Here is a 20,922-nt window from a genome sequence, read left to right on the forward strand (position 1 = left end):
GGGAAGAGAGGATTGCCTGGAAATATGAGATGATCAGTACTGGTGGAAGACCCTTGGATGTGAAATAGTGATGTTTGTGGAAATATTTCCTGAGCTCACTTGGTGAAAAACACAACATGAAAATGTGGAAGGAGGGTTGTATGCATAGAAACATTGCTGTGACTTGTATCAGAAAAGGGTAATTTGGTTATCTCTTGCACCTTTCTAATTTTTTTGAGGCTCGGACATTTGACAGCCAGCTAGACAATTCCAGAATTTACATCACTAATGAATGTGTGGAAGCTTATGGCAAAGTGCTTTCCCTCAGACTGAGCTATAGCTGGCCATGTGTCTTAGCTGCTGGTTGTAGTTATTCTTTCCCCATGTGGTCATCTCTTCTGTTCTTTCAGGCCTCCTGGACTCCTCTGTCTGGGAAGGTGCTTGTGAGAAGCCCATAGTAGACCCCATCTGCTACCTTGAGTGTGTCTGTAATTTGGCAGAGTCACACCCACACTAGCTTGGCAGCAAAGACATGCAGAGGTTATTGCAGCTGGGCTCTTTGCTGCCATTAGTGAAATACATTTGGCTTCTGAGGAAGTCCTAACATGAGGATGGTGGGAGATGAATCTTTGGCTCATGGTGCGAGGTTACCAAAAGCTTGGTCCAGCTGCCAGAGGGATGTCTGAAAAGCTGTGGCTGCAGAATTAATGGTGGCAGAGAGTTGCTTTGCTCAGCTTTTTTGAGAAAGGTGTAACACTTGCTGATAGCAATCCTTGTATGCCTGTGGGGATGGGTTCGGAGGCTGTGTCACCACTGGTCAGCTGCCTCCAGTAAGGTGCTGAGCAACTGTGTGAGACCTGGCTGTGCCTGAGCTGCTCATGACCTTGGGAAGCACCAAAAAGCCTACACTGGCCCTGCCTCCAAATCAGTGCCAGAGGCCCTCACTGCTCTGGTGTGCTGCCTGTGATTCCAAGAGGTTATTGTGCTTAAAGTCTTCTGCTCCCAGAGGTGACCACACAAGCACAGTTTTGTGGAGTTGGTGTAGAAGGTCAGTTTGTTTCTCACTTCTGTTAGTACCCTCCAGAACATGTGCTGTCCTTCGAGCTTCAGTTGATCCAGTGGCTGCTTGGGACCAGTCTGGAGACTGCTGACTTGGTGTGTCAGGACCTCATGCTGCTGCTTAGCAATGCTGAGCTGCTGTGTGGGAGCTGAAGTCACTTGGCCCCTGTCAGTAAGGAAAGGCAGAAATATCCTGGTTGTATTCAGGATAACAGCATTGTCTGTGAGGAAAGGGAGTAAGGAAAGACTGACCTGAAAGCCTTTATAACAGCTGCACAGCAAGTGTAGTTGCAAAGAGATGCACAAAGCTTAACTTTTATAAATTGTTTAAATAAAGTTACCCTTTAGAACATTAAGAGATGAACAACCAATGACTTGGAATTATATTAATGTTTTACTTCATGAAGCCAGCACAATTTTAAATTTGTTTCTTGGACGTCTTAGAACTAGGTTTAGCACCTCATGAAACTGCACTCTTGAAACTTATTTTTTGAAAAACAATTTGTCTGAAACTTAGATCTAGGAGAGTGATTTGAGGAATGCATTTGAAGTGATGTATAGCAGCACAGGTAGAACTAATTTAATTTTCTATTCCCTTTGGTCAAAATGAGGATGATAAAAATAAAATTGCCATTTTTGCTGTTGCTCAAGTCAGATAGAAAGCCTAATCTAACTTTCTGTGTGGGAAGCTTGAGCGTTTCCACTTGCATAGAATTCTGAATTAATGCATATAAAAGCTAGCAGGAATATTATTACGGTCCTTATCAAAGTTTTTGCACTTTTATATTTCATAAATTTTTTATCTGTAATTGAATATATACAAATGTGTTTTAGAAAAGCTTATAGGAAAAGCTCTAGTTATAATGGAGTAATTAAATTGAATGTCTGACCTGTAAACAACTGGTAGAGTGAAGTGTAAAGAATACAACCAAAGAACCAAGAAACTAACAAATAACACCCTTACCCACCCACCTCCCCTAAAAAAAGCTTACCCAATGCTGAAATTCCTTCAGAAAATCAGTTAGTGTGCTTCTTCAGCCAAAAAGGCCTCACAAACAGTTACCACAGACAAGTGTAATTTGGTATTGGTGGCTTAATAATAGAAGTTGGTTTTGTGAGCAGAGATTCCCAATTCTTTATGGAAGATCAGTCCTATAAAATGCAGCCACAGACTGCTGCTGAGAAAAAACTCAATTAAGAAAGGAAATTAGTCTGGCAATTAAAAAAGCCACAACAGTGTCTGGAATTAAATTACTTTTTTTTTTCCTGAAAGAAAACCAAAGAGAACATTTTGGCTAGAAGAAACCCATAAGTAAGGTGACTGGAGCAGATTGTTCATGCTGTCTATAAAATATAAATGAAGCATGGGTATCTGTGAAGAAGATTTTTTAACTTTATATCTTTTTTTCCCTGGACCTTTAATATGGTTGCCATTACTGCTTTAATCCTATAAAATCATACTTATGGGGGAGCTGTTCCAACTAAGTACATACTGTTCTCAAATTTGTTTTTTAAAGTGGTAGTAAGAGGCTGCAATAAGCTCACTTGACTGTTCTCCTTAATTTAGTTAAGTAAAATATGGTTTTTCAATTACCATTAGTACATAACCTAGGATACACTGAAAGTCTGCGTCAGGCCACGAGACTTAAACCCAGCCAGTCAGAAAGGAATTAGCAAAGGATTTGCTTTCATATGTTGATATTAATCACAATATTGTGTTCTAATTTCACAAACAGTTTGTTCCAAGCTGGTTGGGGTTTGAACCTAGCGGGCACTAGCTGATCCATTCAGCATCATGGGACATTGATTCCCAAGGCACAGTGTAGACTTCCTGTAAGAGTTATGGTGTCATGACTTGATGCTGCAAGGGCAAGTTTAAATTCAGAGAAAGTCCTTCTGGAAGAAGTTTAAGGTTAGAATTAGACCCCAGATAGAGAGGCTGTGAATTGTCCCAGAAATTAGCCTTAAGTCTAGTACCTGAGTAGAATATCACAGTTGTTCTGAAGACAGACCAGGGTGAATAAGTCATGTTATCGTTTTATTTCCCTATTGTTCTATTTACCTAAAAAAGCAAAAGGCAAAACTGTGAATGAATGGTCTATTTTTATCATGAGTCTTGTATTTAAGTGTAATTCTTCAGGACCTTGAGAGCACCAGACTTTGCCTCCACAGAGAATGGGAATTCCTAGAAGATCATTTGCACATACCTGAGAGAAGGTCGGGGTTCCCAAGATTATGACTGATCTTTAGTCATCTTTAGTCTATCTCCCAGATGAAAAGTCGACTCTGTAATGTGGCCTATACCTAGATTAAATTTGTAGAGAATACTGAAGCAGAAGAAATGTTCTCTCCAGTTACTGTGTTAATGCACTGTATTGACACCTCAGAGGTCCAGCACAGGAGGTTCCCTGTAGGCCCGTGGCAGTCACTTCCTCCTTGCAAACTAATGTTGTCCTTGTTTTGTCCCAGGACCTGTAAGGTCTCTGTAGTCCCTGTCCTCCATCAGTAAGAAGATTTCACATTGTGTGTAGGTATGGGTTTTTCCATACTCTGAGTGTAGTAGAGTTCTAGGATGCTATGCCACAAAGCAAATACCAATCCTCAGTGTGAAATGTTCCAGGACTGTTCTTCTGTTGACAAATTTTTGTTGTGGTTCTATTTCTGCCTTCTTTTCCTCTTTCTTTTTGGAGAATGCTTTTAATTGCAGTGGCACAAAGTATTGTGTTAGTACCAGTCAAACTCAATTGGCACTAAAGTTAGTGTCAGTCAAACTCAATTGGCAGTAAAAAGTCAAGTCAATGTTATAAGTATTTAGTAACATCCAGTGTGGCTAAAAGAAAGCTGATTCCAGCAGCTACTGAGTAAAATTTTCAAGGGCACTTAAATGCCATATGCAGAAAAGGCTTGTGTTAAGTTTCATTGAGGGTCATTTCAAATCTGACAAGAATGGAATTTGAATGACTTTTTTTATAGCATCTTTAATGGTGAAGTGTTTCCTCCTCTCATGTTCCACTCAAATCCACCTTATATAGAGTAACTCTTAATGTCCTCAAAATTCACTCTGAACGAAATTTCTTGGTGTCTCCTTTTACTATTTCCTTCTACTAAAGCAAATTACTCATACTGATATGTTTTATTTCAAAATACTTGTGGGTCACATCATGCCACAGTGGTCACAGTACTGATAAGGTTTTTCTCCTTAGCAAGAATTTCAGTTTCTGAAATTTTATTGAAATTTGTAAATGCAGTAATTTTTTAAAAAGGCAAAAAATACTTGTCTTTGCTGCTTATATATTGCCAAGGCTCCATGTGAGTTACTTTAGCAATTACTAATTTGAGTAATTTTTTTTTAAAGAAAAACCCTTTCAAAATAGACCTTTAGGATAATGTGTGGGCATCATTAGTACATTTTTAATTTTTAATAACGTTTTGGAAATATTTCTAGAAATATTATGACATGCTGAATGTACTATGTTTCTGATATGAAGCTCACTCACTTTTTTCCTTTCATTTTTTATAATTTCTGTAGATCTCTTTAGTGTCATGTTTCTTTCTTCCTTGGTATCTCTGCTTCTTACTTGCTTTTTGTGCTACTAGAGATAAGAAGCAGCTAAAGGAGTTGTATGTGTTATTGATGCAAACTTCTATGACATATCTAAATGTAGTAGTTTGGTAGCATTATTTCACTTGCAGGGGATGGGACAAAGTTGAGTACTTTTCTGAAAACTTAAGAAACAAGTGGAAATAAAACACCTTTTTTTTTTTAAATGCTTCAACTTTAGTGTGGAGAAACCACACATGGAGTAACTTCATAGTACTTGCTTTACTCTTCTCTTCCTGATCATATGAAGACTTGGTATTTTTTTGACAGAATTTTGACAGAATTAACCAGATTTATCACTTCCCCACATATATTTTATATAAATAGTTCTTTGCAAAGCACTCAAGTTACCTTCAGGCAGCATTAGTGAACAGCAGGCATCTCTCTGCTAAGGCATAAAATTTTCAGATGTTATAAATAGCAGTGCCAACTTTTTCTCCCATGGAGCTACACCAAGTTTAATTTTTCATTTTTATGTGATTTTTATTTTGTAGGACTAAAGCACAGTAGGGTTTTTTTGTCTTGTGACACTTCAGGAACCCACAGTCCCAAATTTAGAGCAACAAGAAAAGAGCATGTATGACAGTGCTGGTGTGTAAATGTATACAGTCCAAATCAAAAAGTTATGGGGCTAGTGTTATTGTGAAAGGAAACTGTGGAATACTTTCTGCATCTTGCTAACCTCCATACCCTACTGAGCATAGACCAGCACTTAGAGCCAAGTTCTGCCCTCTGATGTGCACACTTGGCTCCTGTCTCTGTCTAAGGCATGTACATCTGAGATCAATACTTGGTTTTTATTTCAAACAGACAAGTAAAGAATGAGTAATGCATACATGTTGCAAATTGAGCAAATGGCATAAGTAAAATTGCATATTCAATTTAGAAATACATATTTTTTTCCTTTGGAACATTTGATAGAACTCTGGCATTCCTTTCTTGCTTTTACTTTCAGTCCTGTGAGGAGTAATTTAATTTGTGGAGTTTTTGCTGCTTATGACTACATACCTGAGAAGTTAATAATAATTTAGAGTCTTATGTAAACAATGGTAAACAATCCTAGTCTGTCTTCAGTTTTTCATTTGTCCAACTGAATTTTGTTTTTTAGGGGAAAGGTGTCTTTAGGGGAAGGTATTTTTATTATTCCATTGCTTTTCTCTTTATTTTGAACTGTATATGCCACGCTGTCAATATGCATAAATATGTATATGTGTGCTCAGTGTCTTGCAGAGGCACAGCTGGGAAGCTTGCCTCTAGATACTACTGAGGCTTTTACCTTCTCTGTTCTCCAAACAGTGCCTCCCTAAGATGTACAATTTTTTTTTTTACACGTTCTCTAGTGGCACTGAAATGACCTTCTTCAACCAGCACAGAAATATTCAGCCAGCTCATCAGGCTGGTCTCCTGCCCTGGCAAGGCAAGGTGTAAATCAGGATGGCTGCTGTTGCCTTGGCAGAGGGCTCAGACAGTAGGTAGAGTAGATGGTTCTCCTTCAACAGGAGTTTTTTTCCTCACAGAGAGCAAGCCAGGCTCAATGGAAGCACAGACTGAATTCAGTCCACAGGGGTTCAGTTGCACCATGCTGCTGTATTGTAGATATTTTTGCCCCTGACGAGGGAAAGGAATGATGAGGAGGACTCCATCTTATCGGAAGGCTAATTAATTACTTTATTATTCTGTATTATTCTATATTATATTACACTATGTTACATTACATCTAAACTGAATCTGCCAAGCACTCCACTGCACTGAATCTTGTGACTGTCAGCCAAGAGTCCCAATACACACCCCTGGATCCAATTGGTCAGTGAATCAAAGCACTCACACCAGAATCCAATTATCAATTCCCTTCAGGTAAACAGTCTTCTACGATGCATTCCACTTGTGAACAAACACAGGAGCACTAAATGAGATAAGAGCTGTTTTTTCTTTCTCTGAGGTTCAGAGAATGTGAAACCCAGAAATATTCTTGGGAAGAATTGTGCCTTGCTTTTCTCTGTGAAGAGAAATGGGGCTACACTGCTAAAACCTCAGGAGTTACCAAAGCTGAATATTGTAGAGGATGTATATTCCTGAGATTTACTGGCATTGCTGGCCTTGAAATGGCAGCTGCTATACAGCATTATACTCCCAAGAAAAAAATGTGTAAAGTATCAAGAAAGTAGAAGGAATATGAGCAACTTTGCCTGCCTTTAATGTATGTTCTTTTTTTTTCTTCCCTTTTCCTCCACCTCTACCCTGTCAGCCATGAAGACTTTGATTTTATATCGGGGACCCGCATGCGCAGGCTGGCTCGGGAAGGACAAAACCCGCCGGAAGGCTTCATGGCTCCCAAGGCTTGGACTGTGCTGACAGAATACTACAAATCCTTGGAGAAGGCTTAGGCCTCTTATTAACTGCAGATCAACCTTTGACGCCTGATTTATTTACGAGAAGGGGACCACACAGTCACCATTCATGTTGCTTTGTTGTGGTGTCTGTCAGGAAGTTCTCTGAAAACAGACTCTTTCTTCCTAACTTAGCATCATTCTTTGCCTGCCCTTATGGGTTCTATTATGTCCTGGCACCTAACTAGCTGCTGGTTTTAATGTCTTCTCTTTTATTACAGTTAATATTCTTGCAGTAGGATTTTTAACTCCTGTATTTTTTTTATATTTTACTGCCTCTGTCCTGAGTTCTGCAGCTGTTAAATAGACGCAGCTTTTTCATATGTTATTTAAGCTGCTGGGTAGTGTCTGGTTTTAGTAGTTTGTAGGAGAAAATGTAAGAGTTAATCCTTTAACTATGGATAGATTATCTAAAAATCAAAAAAGTAAAGAATGTTTCAAAATATCTGTAAAAGTGTCTTCATCTTTATCTCATTATTATCATCTCCAGAAGCACTTAAAATTTGTTTCTGACTATGTAATCAAAAAGCAGAAGGTTTTTTTTTATGTAGCATAATGAAAATTTTGCTTTCTTTGTTTAATTTTGGAGTTTATTTAGTTGTACGTTGATTCTCTTCTGCTGTGGACCTGTAAAGATGGCCAAGTAATGAATAAAAGAAAATACCTAGTTTTCAGTTTCAATTGTTAACAAATTCACATATTGTTTTTGTATATGCTTGCTGCCATAGGTGTCAGTAGGGTATGTTTTATTTCATTTGATGTAACTTACTGGTTTTTGAGTCCAGATATACTTAATCAGCCTACTACAACTTTTTAAAAAGCATGATAGCCCAAACTTAATTTCATGTTTAATAATTGCAAGAAAAATAAAGAAAATCCTTAGATTTTGGTATTTCCTGTGGTAAATATGCTTTGTTCAGATATTAATTTTCTGTCTATTTTTCAAGGTCTCCAAAGAGTAATCTTGTGAGTCAGCTTTGCTTGCTTTAAAGCAAAGCACATGTTCTTTTAGGATTTTTCAAAAATCCTAAAGAAGAAACATAAGAAATGAAAAGTAAAACATTTCTTCATGTGTAGTAAGAAACACTGGTGTCTTTAGGTGTCTTTTCAAGCATTTGCAGGTAACCAGTGGAGCAGTCATAACTTCTCTTAGCTAGAAACTACCTCATATCCTTGTCACAGAAACTTTTCTTGTTGAACAGTGTATATAGGAAGAACCAGCTCAAAACTGTTGTTAGAATGTTGATACTGGATGAAGCATGTGTTCATCTAGATTAATTTTTTTATGCCAGGAAGGTTGTGATGAGGGCATCTGTGTAATGAATTGGATGAATGCTACTTGCAGTGTTTGCTTACTTGTTCCCAGTAGCATTTAAGACAAATTCTTTGAGACTGACCTCCTCTTTTCTTCCTCTGTCTCTGAAGAGATGTAGAATGTATTTTTTAGTGGAATCTTTACTTTGACAGACAGTAAGGTGGAATTGGGAAAAACAAGAGGCTTGTTTATTAGCAAACTACAACAATTCCTTGACACTGTTTTAGTAGTGTCAAGCTTATTTCTTCAGAATGACTGAACAGATTTTCTTCAAACTTGGCTTTCTTTTTAGGTTGTATCAATATATAGGATGTATAAAATCCAGAAGAAAGAGTCCATTCATCCATGTGCAGCTGTTCATGGAAAACTTCAAGTTTAACCATGAAGGTGAACTAGAGTTGTCAGCTGCTAAAATGGGATTTGCTGTTGGAAGTTGCAGTTTGGGCTCTTGCTGTCAGGTTTGATTCTTTTGCTAGCTGTGATGAAAGATAATATTTTAACAGAATAGCAAACACAGGTGAATGTCTACAGAAGTTTGTTTTTAAAATGCTATATGAAGCCTGGAAAATAAATGGGAGTGACGAACGCGAATTTGAATCATCCTGTGAAGTGAATTTAGAAGCAGAAATGCCTTCAAGCAGATTAAAACAGTGATAACAAGCAGATCTCGTTTTCTAGATGTAGCCCATGTTGTTGTTACAGTGCCTCTGCAAAGCATTTCTTGGAGGGCTCTGTGTTAAAGAAGCTGCAGTATTTTGTGAACCTAAAGCCACAGCATTCCAGCATACTGCTATTGGGAACAGGAGCATCTGATGAATTTGTAGGCAGGACTTGCTCTATACAATAATATTTTCCTGTATTACAGGAATTTTCACTGTAGAGTTCAAATTTTTCCTCCTGTCTGCAGCTTCCACATTTAAGGAAGCCATACTTACAAGAAAGGGCTATCCTACCAGAAACTATTCTTTTGCCAGTGTCTCTAGCTGTTCCCTGTCTTCTCTCAGTGGATAGCATTATCACTTGACAAGTCCTCACATTCTGCTTTCAACAGTAGGCTCAGCTTCATTAAGGGTGCTATGGCATTTGAGGTTCTTCTGAGAGAGCAGTTGGGGTTCTCCAGAGGCAGCAGCAGGACTAATGAGGTGAGGGTTATTGCACCAAACACGTGCCTTCCCACCTGCTCGGGCACCAAAGAGCTGTGGCCTCAGGACATTTCATGCAAAAGCAATAATGTGATCCATGGATCACTATGTAATCCTATCCCATATGATGGTAGGGCTACATTTGATAGGATTACATTTGATCAATGTAAGCAGGACCTAATTTTGCAGCTGGAAAATTAAAAAGCTACATTGTCTCCCTTCTTCATTTCCTAAAATAATTTTTTTTTTTAAACTGGAAAAATTATGGTATGTATGGGAATCATGTATCTAAGCAGTTGTATAGGTGTGTTGCTACAAAGAGCAACAAAATCAAACTTCCAAGCATGCCATCTTTCTAAAGTTATTTAGCAGTCAAGAGGAATTTTACCCTGTTGTCATGAAGATGACAAATGTCAAAAAGTGTTCCCCCTTCCTGATATTTTCTGCCTCTACATTGATTTACCTTATAAATGGTTCTTTACCTGCTACTGTTGTACAGGATATTTTATGGCAATTATCCTGTACTTTTTGTACAGTCTTGAGGTAATTATTCTTTTCCAGAGGATCATTCTGATGTATTGGGCAAGTGATCTATGAAAGTAGTAACTCTCTTGATCCGTATGGCCAATACAAACACAGTCAGCTTTTCAAATTACAAGATGAGCAAGGTAGGTGGAGATTGCCAAACCCTAAACCTTAAAATAAATGGTACAAAATTACTGCATCTCCCAGGTGAAGTAATTCCTGCAGTACCCATAAGCAACTAAAGAAAACGGAAACCTTTTCTAAAGGACCTTATGACTGAGAATTCATTTTTTTTCCTTTGTGAGTTCTTTTATGCCTTTTTTTGACTGGCATGAATATTCAGGGTAACTTTTCACCTAAGGATCTACAGGTTGTGATGTAAAAATAGTAGATAAATGCTGAGGATGCTGATTTCTGATTTTTTTCTTTCAATAGGGAATCTGAGCACTAGCAATTCAGTAGTGCATTAGAGATGCAAAATGGAGAATGCAGACTAGGTCCCAAGTTGTTTTTCAGATGCAGTTTGGAGCCAATCAAGCTTCTTCATCTGGAATGCAGTAGAAATCAGAAGGGGAAGGAAATGAGAGGCTGTCCTGGCATTGCGGTTGTGGAAATAGACAAGGGCAGTCAATACTGTAACTTGCCTGAATTTGACCCTCTCTTGCATTTCAAATTTCTGTAATTTTAAAAAGTTTCATAAGTGGGTCATTCAAAGCATTAAACTTCCTGTCTTTCCATGCTAGACAGAGAATAAAAGTTACTCTGAGCATCCTAAACAAATATTAATCGATTTTTAAAAGATTATTTTTCCTTCCCAACAGTTTAAAGGTGCTAACCAATGTATTACAGCCTTTCTCTATAAATGCTGACAGCTTCAACAAGTGGGTGTGTGTATTACTTTCAACATTCCTTTTATCTCTAGTCATGAACCTTAAAGTTATCGTGCTAGGGATTGTAGGAACACAGAAAAAACCTCTCAACTCTGCTTCCCTGAGAGTCGGAAGATCTGTTACTTCCATCTATGGCACCATCTCCAAAAACAGGGAAAGGTAAAACTAATCCTTCACTTAATATGGGAGAATGGATAGGAAAGAAAGAAGATGGAAACTGGATCTTCATCTAAGTTTGCATGTATGTCTATAGGAATGATAGATTTAGATTCTAACATTTTTGATGTTAGAATGTTTGTAAGAAATGTGTAGAGGTGGCATTCTACTCAAAGCTGACATAGAATCCCTTCACCATCACCAAAAGCCAGGCACTTCAGCCTGGAATGAGCTGGCCAAATTAAACACTGCAATAAAAGCAACTGACAGCTCAGATTAAGCATTTTGTTTGTCTTTTTGAATTGGTCTTTGAAACTTACTTACCAAAATTCTTGATTTAAATGCTATTAAAAAGAAGAGTGACTCTGGTTCCATTTTTTTTTTCCATGCTTGGGTTTTTACAGATGGAGCTGAGAAGCTAGACTGCAAAGGGGAAATTTAAATTTCCAGTTTAATGGATATGAGAGTTCCTTGATAGCAGCTAAACAAGTGCCAGGTAAACATGTGATTTAAAGGGTGACTGTGCAGAGGTTTCTGCTCATTTGTGTTGTTTTTACCTTGAAGAAAGCCTGAGGGCTGGAATACCAGCGCCTCTTTTAAATTAGCTTTTTCATTCACAAAAAACTTTTTGATTATGAATATAGCTGGATTTTTACTAGGCTTTTGAAGTGTCCATTGAAGGGGTTTCTTTGTTTCTCCTTCAAGCTCTGTGTCTGTTCTTGTGGTATTAATTTTTTTTTTACCTGTATCCCTTTTCATTATTTAGTCTTTATTAAAATCACTTTTTTCTTCTCTATGGAGGTTATATATGCTCATGAGCCAGAATCATGCATTCAGTATTTCCAGAACTGTTTGCCCTAGAAACCCCATCTTGATATAATTTTGAAGTTGAGGGGGAAAGGCAACTACACTGAAAGCTAGAAAACACAGCTTTAAAGCCACATCTGGAATTCTTAGACTGTTAGTGGCTCCAACTTTAAGCAGAGAGTACAGAGATTTTATATGCCATAAAACTCAAGTAGCCTTGGATCCAGTATAAGAGTAGTCACCCGACTGTCATGTTAAAATTCATCTACACAATGCTTTGAAGAGTGATACCTGTCTATGTATAAAATGAGGAAAAAATATCAGTTTCAGTATAACTTTACAGGGCTGAAAATAGTGCCCAAATCTTGCTTTTATCCTCTGCAAGCAAAGCTGTTTTTTTCTGTGGAGTCCTACATTCATCACTATAAATTCCATCATATGAGAGGAATACAAATATTTTGGCCATATCCATTTATTTTCATCTCATAGCAGCAGTTATGGTGCATGTAAAAAAAACCCTTTCAGTCTAAGCTGTGAGTTTTTATATTTTACTGAGCACCTGCAGATTTCCAGGCTTTCTACCCAGATGACTTGTGCTTGAATTGTTGTGATCTAAATCAATTATTTTTGTAATGCTTGATATTGAAATTCATTGCAAAAATTGCATGAGACAGATGAGAGACAGCAGTATCCATGAGTTAATGTTCCCTGAACATTGTTGATACATTTTATTTGTTATAAAACATGGCAGTTTTTTCAGGACAAACCTACTCTTAACACGGAAACATTTCTCTGATTTCAATAGTGCTCCTAAGAGAATGCAAAATTATTTAGGCTTTGTTTTATTAATTTGATTTCATCGACAGCTCTCTCAAGGACTTAAGTGGAAGCAGAAGAAACTCCTTTACCCTTAAAGATTGGGTTCAAATGGGCTGCCTGCTGTAGAATGGAAAACTGTAGTTGATTAGTCAATGGAAGGTTATTTGCAGGACTGCTCATGTGTTATTGAGTTCTGCCTTGTTTATAGTTCATCTACGACCTGTGAAAAACAATATTTTAATGATTTGATTCAATTGTTTCCAGACAATGAAGACAATTATGAGGCAAGTTCATGTTTAACTTTCCACTAGGAAAAGTGTTTAGTGTTATTACTGCATCCTAGTTTAAATATAAACTGTCTGAAAGATAGAGTGTTGCAGTTATATGAGCAAAAATTTCCTATCAATCATACTATGTGACAGCAGAGCAATAAACATACCATCAGAGCCAACATCGTAAGTACAGTGCAAAATGGTAAGTATTATTGACACTTCTTCATTAGAGACAGTTATTTATAACTCCTTTGTTCCTCATTTCTTCAAGGAAAAATACTCCCTCTTCCTGAAAACAGAAAATGTGTATTCCTTACTTGGTAGTTAGAGACACTCAGAATAGCAGTGGTTCTTTGTAGTTTTTCTGATTTGCTGCGAGTATTTTTAAATATATGGACACTTCTGAGCTCTACCATGAAATGGATTTGCAAAGAACATTTAAGTTTTAAAGTTTTTCTTAGTAATTATTCTTGGCTATTTTGCTTTTGTAGTTGATAATTTTCCCTTCTGTACAAAGTTGTCTTCTAAACATCAATCTCATGTTGAGATTGGTGAATTTTCATCAACTATCAAAACAACTCTAACCCTTTCCTTTTTCATATTAGCCTTTTGTTCAGGGATTCATTCGTTTCATGAGGATTTCTTGTCAAATACTTTATGGGCTGGAGAAAAGTATATTTAAAGATGGTGATTTGGTGGTGGAGAATTTCAGGATAACCTTATTCAAGCACTGACAATAAAAACCCACATCTTGTAACATGTGGTTTAACCCCAGCTGGCAACTAAGCCCCACACAGCTGCTCACTCACTCCCCCCATGTCTGGATGGGGGAGAGAATCAGAAGGGTAAAAGTGAGAAAATTTGTGTGTTGAGGTAAAGACAGTTTAATAGCTAAAGCAAAAGCCACACACAAAAGCAAAGAAAACAAGGAATTCATTCACTGCTTCTTATGGGCAGGCAGGTGTTCAGCCATTCCCAGGAAAGCAGGGCTCCATCCTGTGTAATGGGTTCTTGGGAAGAAAACCACCATCACTGCAAATGTAAGCCTCCTTCCTTTCTCTCCCCTCAGCTTTTTATGCTGAGCATGCTGCCATATGGTATGGGATCTTCCTTGGATCAGCTGGGGTCAGATGTCCTGGCTGTGTCTGCTCACAGCTTTTTGTGCACCCCTAACCTCCCCACTGGTGGGCTGATAGCAACCAGCACAACTTCAAAATAATACTGTGCTGTTCCTATAATCACAATTAAGCTTCAAATGCAAATTTAAAGCAGCATGTTCTACCTAAAACATGTGCACGTTTTTAATGTGCTTGAAAATTTAAACATAGAAATTCTGATTTATGCAAGTGTCCCCTCTTGATAGGGGACCAATGTATTTTCTCTCTCTTATTCAAGCATTTGCATAGTCTTCAGTTTGAGAACTTGCTGAATGAGAATTGGCAAAGGACTGAAACTCCCGGTCAATCTAGACCAATCCTGCACTGGACAGTTTCAAACAAGCAAACAAATAAATAATTGAATTTTTTTCACCTGTATGCAGTAATTCCTCATTTGAGATTTTCCTATGTAACCATGTAAGTACTGAAAGAAAATTCAGCCTCTCTATGCACTCTTGGTTTGATTATTATCCTACATGTCTGTGGCCCCTGAAGCTAGTGCTAAGGAAGTAGGTTATTTTCCATGTTCACTTTCTGACTTTAAATCTGGAAGACATGTTTGATGTTCATCAATGTGAAGCTGAAGAAAGATCTGTCTGCCTGTGAAAAAATTCATCTGACTGTATTGAGAGCTTCCTGAGCTTCTCTTTTTCAGGCTGTGACAGAATGTTGGCCTACATAGAGCTTTTATTTTGACAGAAAAGGAGTTAGCCACTGTTTTTTTAAAAATGAGACACAATTGCGTTTTCCAAAGAAACAGACTTATCTTAACAAGCCAAATAAAGACAAAAATGCAGCTTACAAAATGATCAGTACAAATTAAAGAAGGTCTGCCCACTAAAACCCAGAGTTTTGTGACTGTATGCTCCCCAGGGAGACTACCGCTAATGTCAAGAATTCCAGCGTTGAAGAGGATTTTTTGCAGTATGAATTTATTATGGATTTCATGATTCCTGTGGAATTTTCAATGTCTGCTCCATCTCTGCGTGCGATTTTAACGAAACGTCGTACATTCAGAGATATTGTAACAGCGTACATTCCCCTCTTGAATTCTTTTCTTCCTTCTCTCATAAGATACTATCATTGTTTCTGGCTGAAAATTTTCTCAGCTCAGATGTTCTGAGGGAAACATCACAGTTTAAAAGGGAACTCATGCAGTTTCATCGGTCAGCTGTACAAACTGAGAAAGAACTGGAGAGTGTTCTGTGACAATGGAGTTTCTGGTGTTGGTCAGGGTCAATATAAAAGGAACATACAGTCTGGTTTTTTACAGTCTATTACAGCTATGTTGGGATTTTTTTGTTTGTTTGGGAGTTTCTGTTTCTTTTAGTAAGCATCAGTCAGCCTGTCATCTTTTAATGGTAGTCTATGAGCCCTTCGGGGAAGTGCAGCTCACAAGTTTTAAACCATTGCTCTACAAGAAAAGTTAACAAGTTGTCATTAATTTTGCCTATGTAAAATTACAAAGTACAAATGTCAAAGAAACAAGAACAAAGAGAAAGAAAAAAAAATAATAAATTCAGTAGGCAGCATTTGAAGGGTTAGCATGTTTGTAAAGAGGAACTGAGACCCTGAACTCTGGAACTGGATCTCTTGTGCACTACCTACTGAGTTGGAGCCAAAGCAAATACCACTATTGCTTGGGTAGAATATTCATCTAGAATAGTCTTGTCTACACAATGTGTTGAGCCTTGTCATTGTAAGAAGAAAATGTAGAGTATTCATGTTGTTCTATTTGCTTTTCTCTAGAAAAGCAAGCATTGTCTGCTGTGTGGTTGCACATTAATCATGGCTGCTTTGAGATTATTGGTCTTGGACCTGATTCCCTTGACCTTTCATACTTTGGCTTTACCTGGACTGTAGGGGCTCCAGGAGCTTCTCTTTGGGCTCATCTGCTTCCTAACTGTGGCAGTTGCTGAGTCTCTCTCACAGCCAGAATTTTTGGGTTTCCTGAGCATGCTTTTCAGTGAGCTTTGCTATTTTTATTATTTCTGGAGCATATTTTTGTGGTCTGTGGTTTTGGGCATGTGGTTCCCCCTCTCCTTCATCATACATGTGAAGCTGAAAACAAGATACTGTAGTATAAACCAAAATGTCCTTATTTACCATCTCTCTCTGCCTCTGCTGCTCTTTTTTATGTCACAGCTTCCAGTCAACAGCCTACTTGCTGAGAAACAGCGAATGCACACATTATCCAGCAGCAGCTGGATAGTACTGGTGTGCTACAATATGATTAAGTTACAAATACAAAATACAGTGTCATAGGAGCTAGTGTAAAGAAAGGTATTTCCCTCCCAAACAAACCCAGTAAACCTTTGTTTCTTCACAAGAGCTGTGAATGTTGGAACAGCTTTAGGTCCAGATATCCTGGGATATTTCCATATTTGGCAGAAACTGCTCTTTTGATGTAGCCACATAGTAAAGGCAGTTGTAATACTTGTGACTGGTCTAATTCCATTGCTTCTAGCTCTGTTTATGAAAGATTCTATCTGTGGAACACCTAGTGGCAAGGCATGGGTGCAGCCTGCTGAAAGAACTTGTGCCAGATCTGGAAGCAGAACACTGCATTTATTTGTAGTTTTTTTTATTCTTGCCATTCCTTTTGTTGGTACAACAATGAGAGTGGTTTCTCCTCAAAAATGAGGAAACACACTACAAGCTCAAGTGATATGGAAGCAGTTGAACTGAAGAAAGGAGCTCTGAATTGCCTTTTTCTCTAAATGTCTCTAAATAATACATACCTCATCTTTTGACCTCTTCATTGTTCTGTATTTTGCTCTCTCTAATGCTTCTCTGACGAGCAACATAGATCAAAGAGATTAAACCTTGTGTGCTACTAATCTGACACAAAGGCTGTGATTCCTCAGTACTTCAAGGTAAAATGATAAATAACCATGGTAATGAGGAGAGCCTTTTTGTTTGCAGTAGGACATAATTAACCTGCATCTAGTAGTAATTAATTTGCAAAGTGTTCACAGAACTGTTCTAACACCATCTGTGGAACTGATGCAAAACCTGGGGAATAGTCAAAAAGTCTTTGTTTTTTACAGGCTTCACTGGAAACAAAGAGCAAAAGAGAAGCCCACTCTTTTCCAAGTAGAAACATGCCAATCCTGCAGTAAGTGGAGAGGATGGGAGAACATAAAAATTTCAAATCAATACAGACAAAACACTAAAAGAATTTAGTATTTTCAGTGATACTTTTCTTAATCAGATTTCTTTATTAAAGAGATGATTGCATAAAAGCGGAAAGATTAAGCTTGCTTAAAGAACTGAGTATCACCATTTTTTGTTTTTAAACTGATTTTCAGTTATCCAAGAGCTACTACATTTGTTTTAATTAATAACACTTTTAACTTGTAGGGGGACAGAAAAATGCATTTGTAAAGTGATAAATTTCTTAATGCTTCAGATTTTTCCTTTGTCTCTGGTACCATGACTGTTTTCAACCCAGCCTGAAAACACAACACTTAATCTGCACATTGATGGTTATTACACATGAGCATGTCTCTGGGCTCTGTCAGAGCCTCTCTGAGGGCTGTTGACCTTGCACTAATTAGAAGATGTCATTCCCAGTGGGCTAGCAGCAGATCTGCCCTTAGCACTCGTGCTCTGGGATTAATTTAATGGGTGAAGTGCAAAATGCTACATAGATTTCTGTGAAAACAGGCTACTATGGGAACAGCTGTTTAAGCATGTTCTTGCTTTGGGAGGCTTTCAAGCCATTTGGACTTTCTTTCTGTGGCAGCCAGTGCTGGCAGATGCCCTCTTATGTTCAGAGGTGAATCTTGTCCCTGGAAAAGTAATTCTGTAAGTGCAAAGAAAGTGCATTGTGGTTTCACTGCAGGAGTCAGTACTTGGTGTTTTCCTGACACTGCTGAACAAGCCTTGCTGTCTTGTATATTAGACTGACTTAATTGGAGGAATAGAATATTGTTGAAAACTTAGTGGTTGATGAGGGATTTCTTTTTCCCTTTCTGTCTTAGTAAAATTGAACATTCTCTGTTTATTCTGTAGAGGAATAAAAATCTTCTCTTTGCAAAGTTCTGCTGAATAAGCAGGACTGTATCAATCTTCCTCAAAATGAAATACCAGCCAGACCTGCTGTTCATATGTGACATGCTTATTTGCATTTTCTCTGATCTTTTGCCCAAATAAAAAAGCAGGAACTGAATAGGATTTAATTACAGGCTTATTTGAGCTTTGTTTTATGGAGACAATCATGAAGTGTCATATTTATCAGAGTAGAACTTATGAAACGTCCTTTCTACTCTCTCCATTTTATCTTCTGCAGAAGGAGATATCTGATGTGTGCTTTTTTGTGTTTTGTTTCATACACATACATTTAGTGTAATGAAATTAGGGTACTTCTGTCATAAAGAAAATAGTGCATTAAATGAATAATTTTTTTCTCATTGTAAGTCCTAAGCAAAAAAATTTGCATTTTCATTTTTAGGGTATATAATTTTTTAGGTTCTATTTCATCAGAACATGAGGGGGGTAATATCAGACTAGATTCATCTTTCTAAAATTTGATAGGGCTTTTTATTGCTTCTCAGGAGAACTTGTCGAATCTAACTTCTGTCAATTTTGGTTTATTGGTTTCTCTGGATTTCTACTAAACCATAGTTGTCACCCATGAACCAAACTATTTTACTTGTGGCTTAACCATTTCAATTAATGTTAAAACCATAAACATAAAAATTCAGCCATTTTTAGAAGCAATTTATTTTTCGAACTAGTTTTGCATGAATTTTTTAATGTTGTGATGTTTTTCTCATTTATTAGAAAAGTGCACTAGATATGCTGGTCTGTTTCCACTGGACAATATGCCTGATGGGTGAGTAAGATGTACTCAGTATGGTGAAATCATGTTACTAGGTGAGTTTTATCCTAATTTAGGCTCAAGAGGTGAGTTTGTTACTGATGTTTTTTGGCTTGCAGAATTAGTTCTGTAGAGTTCTAGTGCTAAGTGTTATTTAGAAGAAATCACATATTGAGAAATACAAGGGACCTTTTAAAATAAAGCTCTGCCTTTTTATAATTTTTTTTTTACACGGAGTGATGACTGAGCAGCATTTTTTTTCTTCAATGTTGTTCCCATTCAAGGAATACCAAGGTATTTTTTAAATGTTTGTTTATCCATGTAGAGAGATAGAAGGAGAGAGAGAGAGATTGGGAAAAGAGAGAAAGCGTCTTAACCACAACATATGTTTCTCTGGAAATTCATCTGTTTTCTTCAGTGACAAAGCCACTTGATTATCCCTGTTGGGATTGCAGGCTAACACAGCTATGGAAGAATGACCTGGATGCCATATTGCTTAATTAGCCAAGTGGTTGGTTAGTCTGTTATTTTGTGCAGAGGACAGATGCCATAGTCTCTGGCAGAAACAGTATAACATGAATTTTCAGATTCTGTCATTCTTTGCTAACAGTTGGGAAAAAGATACTTGCTAGGCAACTAAGCTTGAAACTTGGACTATTGCAAACCAGTAGAATGAAAATCAGTGAAGGAAGGGCAAACAGTATCTTTTCCAGAGCTGGAATGTTCCTTGGATATTAAGGGATTATGCATAATATTATTTTAAGCACTTTCAGGTTACTCAATTCAGTTGTCAAAGTTACCTTGACAAACCTCGTAGGCCTCTTAATATGGCCACTACAGAGCAAAGCCAAGATTTGACACACAAGGGAAAATTTTTAGAATTCAAGATAGCATTATCCCAGCTCAGAGAAGCACACTCAATGTGGGTTTGCAATAGTTTTAACTTCATGATGTGTGTACAATGACAGAGACAGAATGGATAATACCACTGAGAAAAGCTTTCCCTGCTAAGCAAAAGTAAAAATCTTTACCACTATTGGGTTTTATTATTGTTCAGGATTTCAGAAATGCTTCAAGCAAAGCTCTTACCACTTTTTCCTCTTCTACACAGAGCAGAAGAATCCTGGTTTGAATTAGCTTAGTATTCACTGAGAGTATGGTGAGGAAAATGCATACAGTTAACTTTCATTTAATCATTTGTTACAATTCAGTTTGGTGTCATTTAAAAGGAGTAATTCTAGTCTATAAGACAGAGGAGTTCTGCAGGAATTTATCTGCTGAAAGAGTTGTCAAGCATTGGAATGGCTGCCCAGGGAAGTTGTGGAGTCACCATTCCTGGAAGTGTTTGGGAAACAACTGGACACAGCACTTAGTCCTATGGTTTAGTTGATATGGTGGTGTTCAGTCAAAAGTTGGACTCGATGATCTTGGACACTTTTTCCTACCTTAATGATCTAATGATTCTGTAATTGACTTTTCAAGTGGGTATAGCTTTGTCCCACACTTAGGAATGGAAAATCTTGAAGACATTATGTCCCAGATGATACAAGCATTTTCTCAGTGTCTGTTTTTTTAATTAAGTTGCAGCACAAATGAATACTCAAGACTTCATAAGTCTGGAATGTCCTTTTCTCCTATGCTAGAGATTATGCTGGGTATATTAACAAGAAATGTTTTATACCTGGAGGCAGTAGTAAAGGAGGAAATGGGAGACTGATATGAAAGAAAATTCATGAATATATGCACTTGTGCATACAAAAAAAAAAATCCTGATCTACTGTTACATAATATAAATGTCATGAATTGAAAATAATCTATTAAATGAAAGGGAAGATCATAATGGAAAGAAAAGTCATGTAGAATAGTCTGTAACCTTTTGAAAAATCAATCAATGACTTTTTTTCATCATCTTTTCTTGTTAGTATTCTGTCAGTCACATTTGCTTCTCTAATTTGATCCTCTTTTATTTTGTTCTGATGTGCAGCTAT

At 37.5% G+C, this 20,922-nt stretch overlaps 1 protein-coding gene across 1 annotated transcript in view; it reads left to right on the top strand.

The window, feature by feature from the left end:
• PAPSS1 (3'-phosphoadenosine 5'-phosphosulfate synthase 1) overlaps positions 1 to 7,918 on the top strand; it is a 39,352-nt gene extending 31,434 nt beyond the window's left edge. The window contains exon 12 of the mRNA XM_071431788.1: positions 6,885 to 7,918. Within this exon, the coding sequence (XP_071287889.1) occupies positions 6,885 to 7,023 (139 nt within the window). The 3' untranslated portion in view covers positions 7,024 to 7,918. The remainder of the gene's footprint in view (positions 1 to 6,884) is intronic.
• Positions 7,919 to 20,922: the final 13,004 nt, after the last annotated feature.

Source organism: Agelaius tricolor, unplaced genomic scaffold (assembly GCF_023055355.1).
Source record: "Agelaius tricolor isolate 1412-34295 unplaced genomic scaffold, bAgeTri1.0.p SCAF_8, whole genome shotgun sequence".
In the NCBI taxonomy this organism is placed as follows: domain Eukaryota; kingdom Metazoa; phylum Chordata; class Aves; order Passeriformes; family Icteridae; genus Agelaius; species Agelaius tricolor.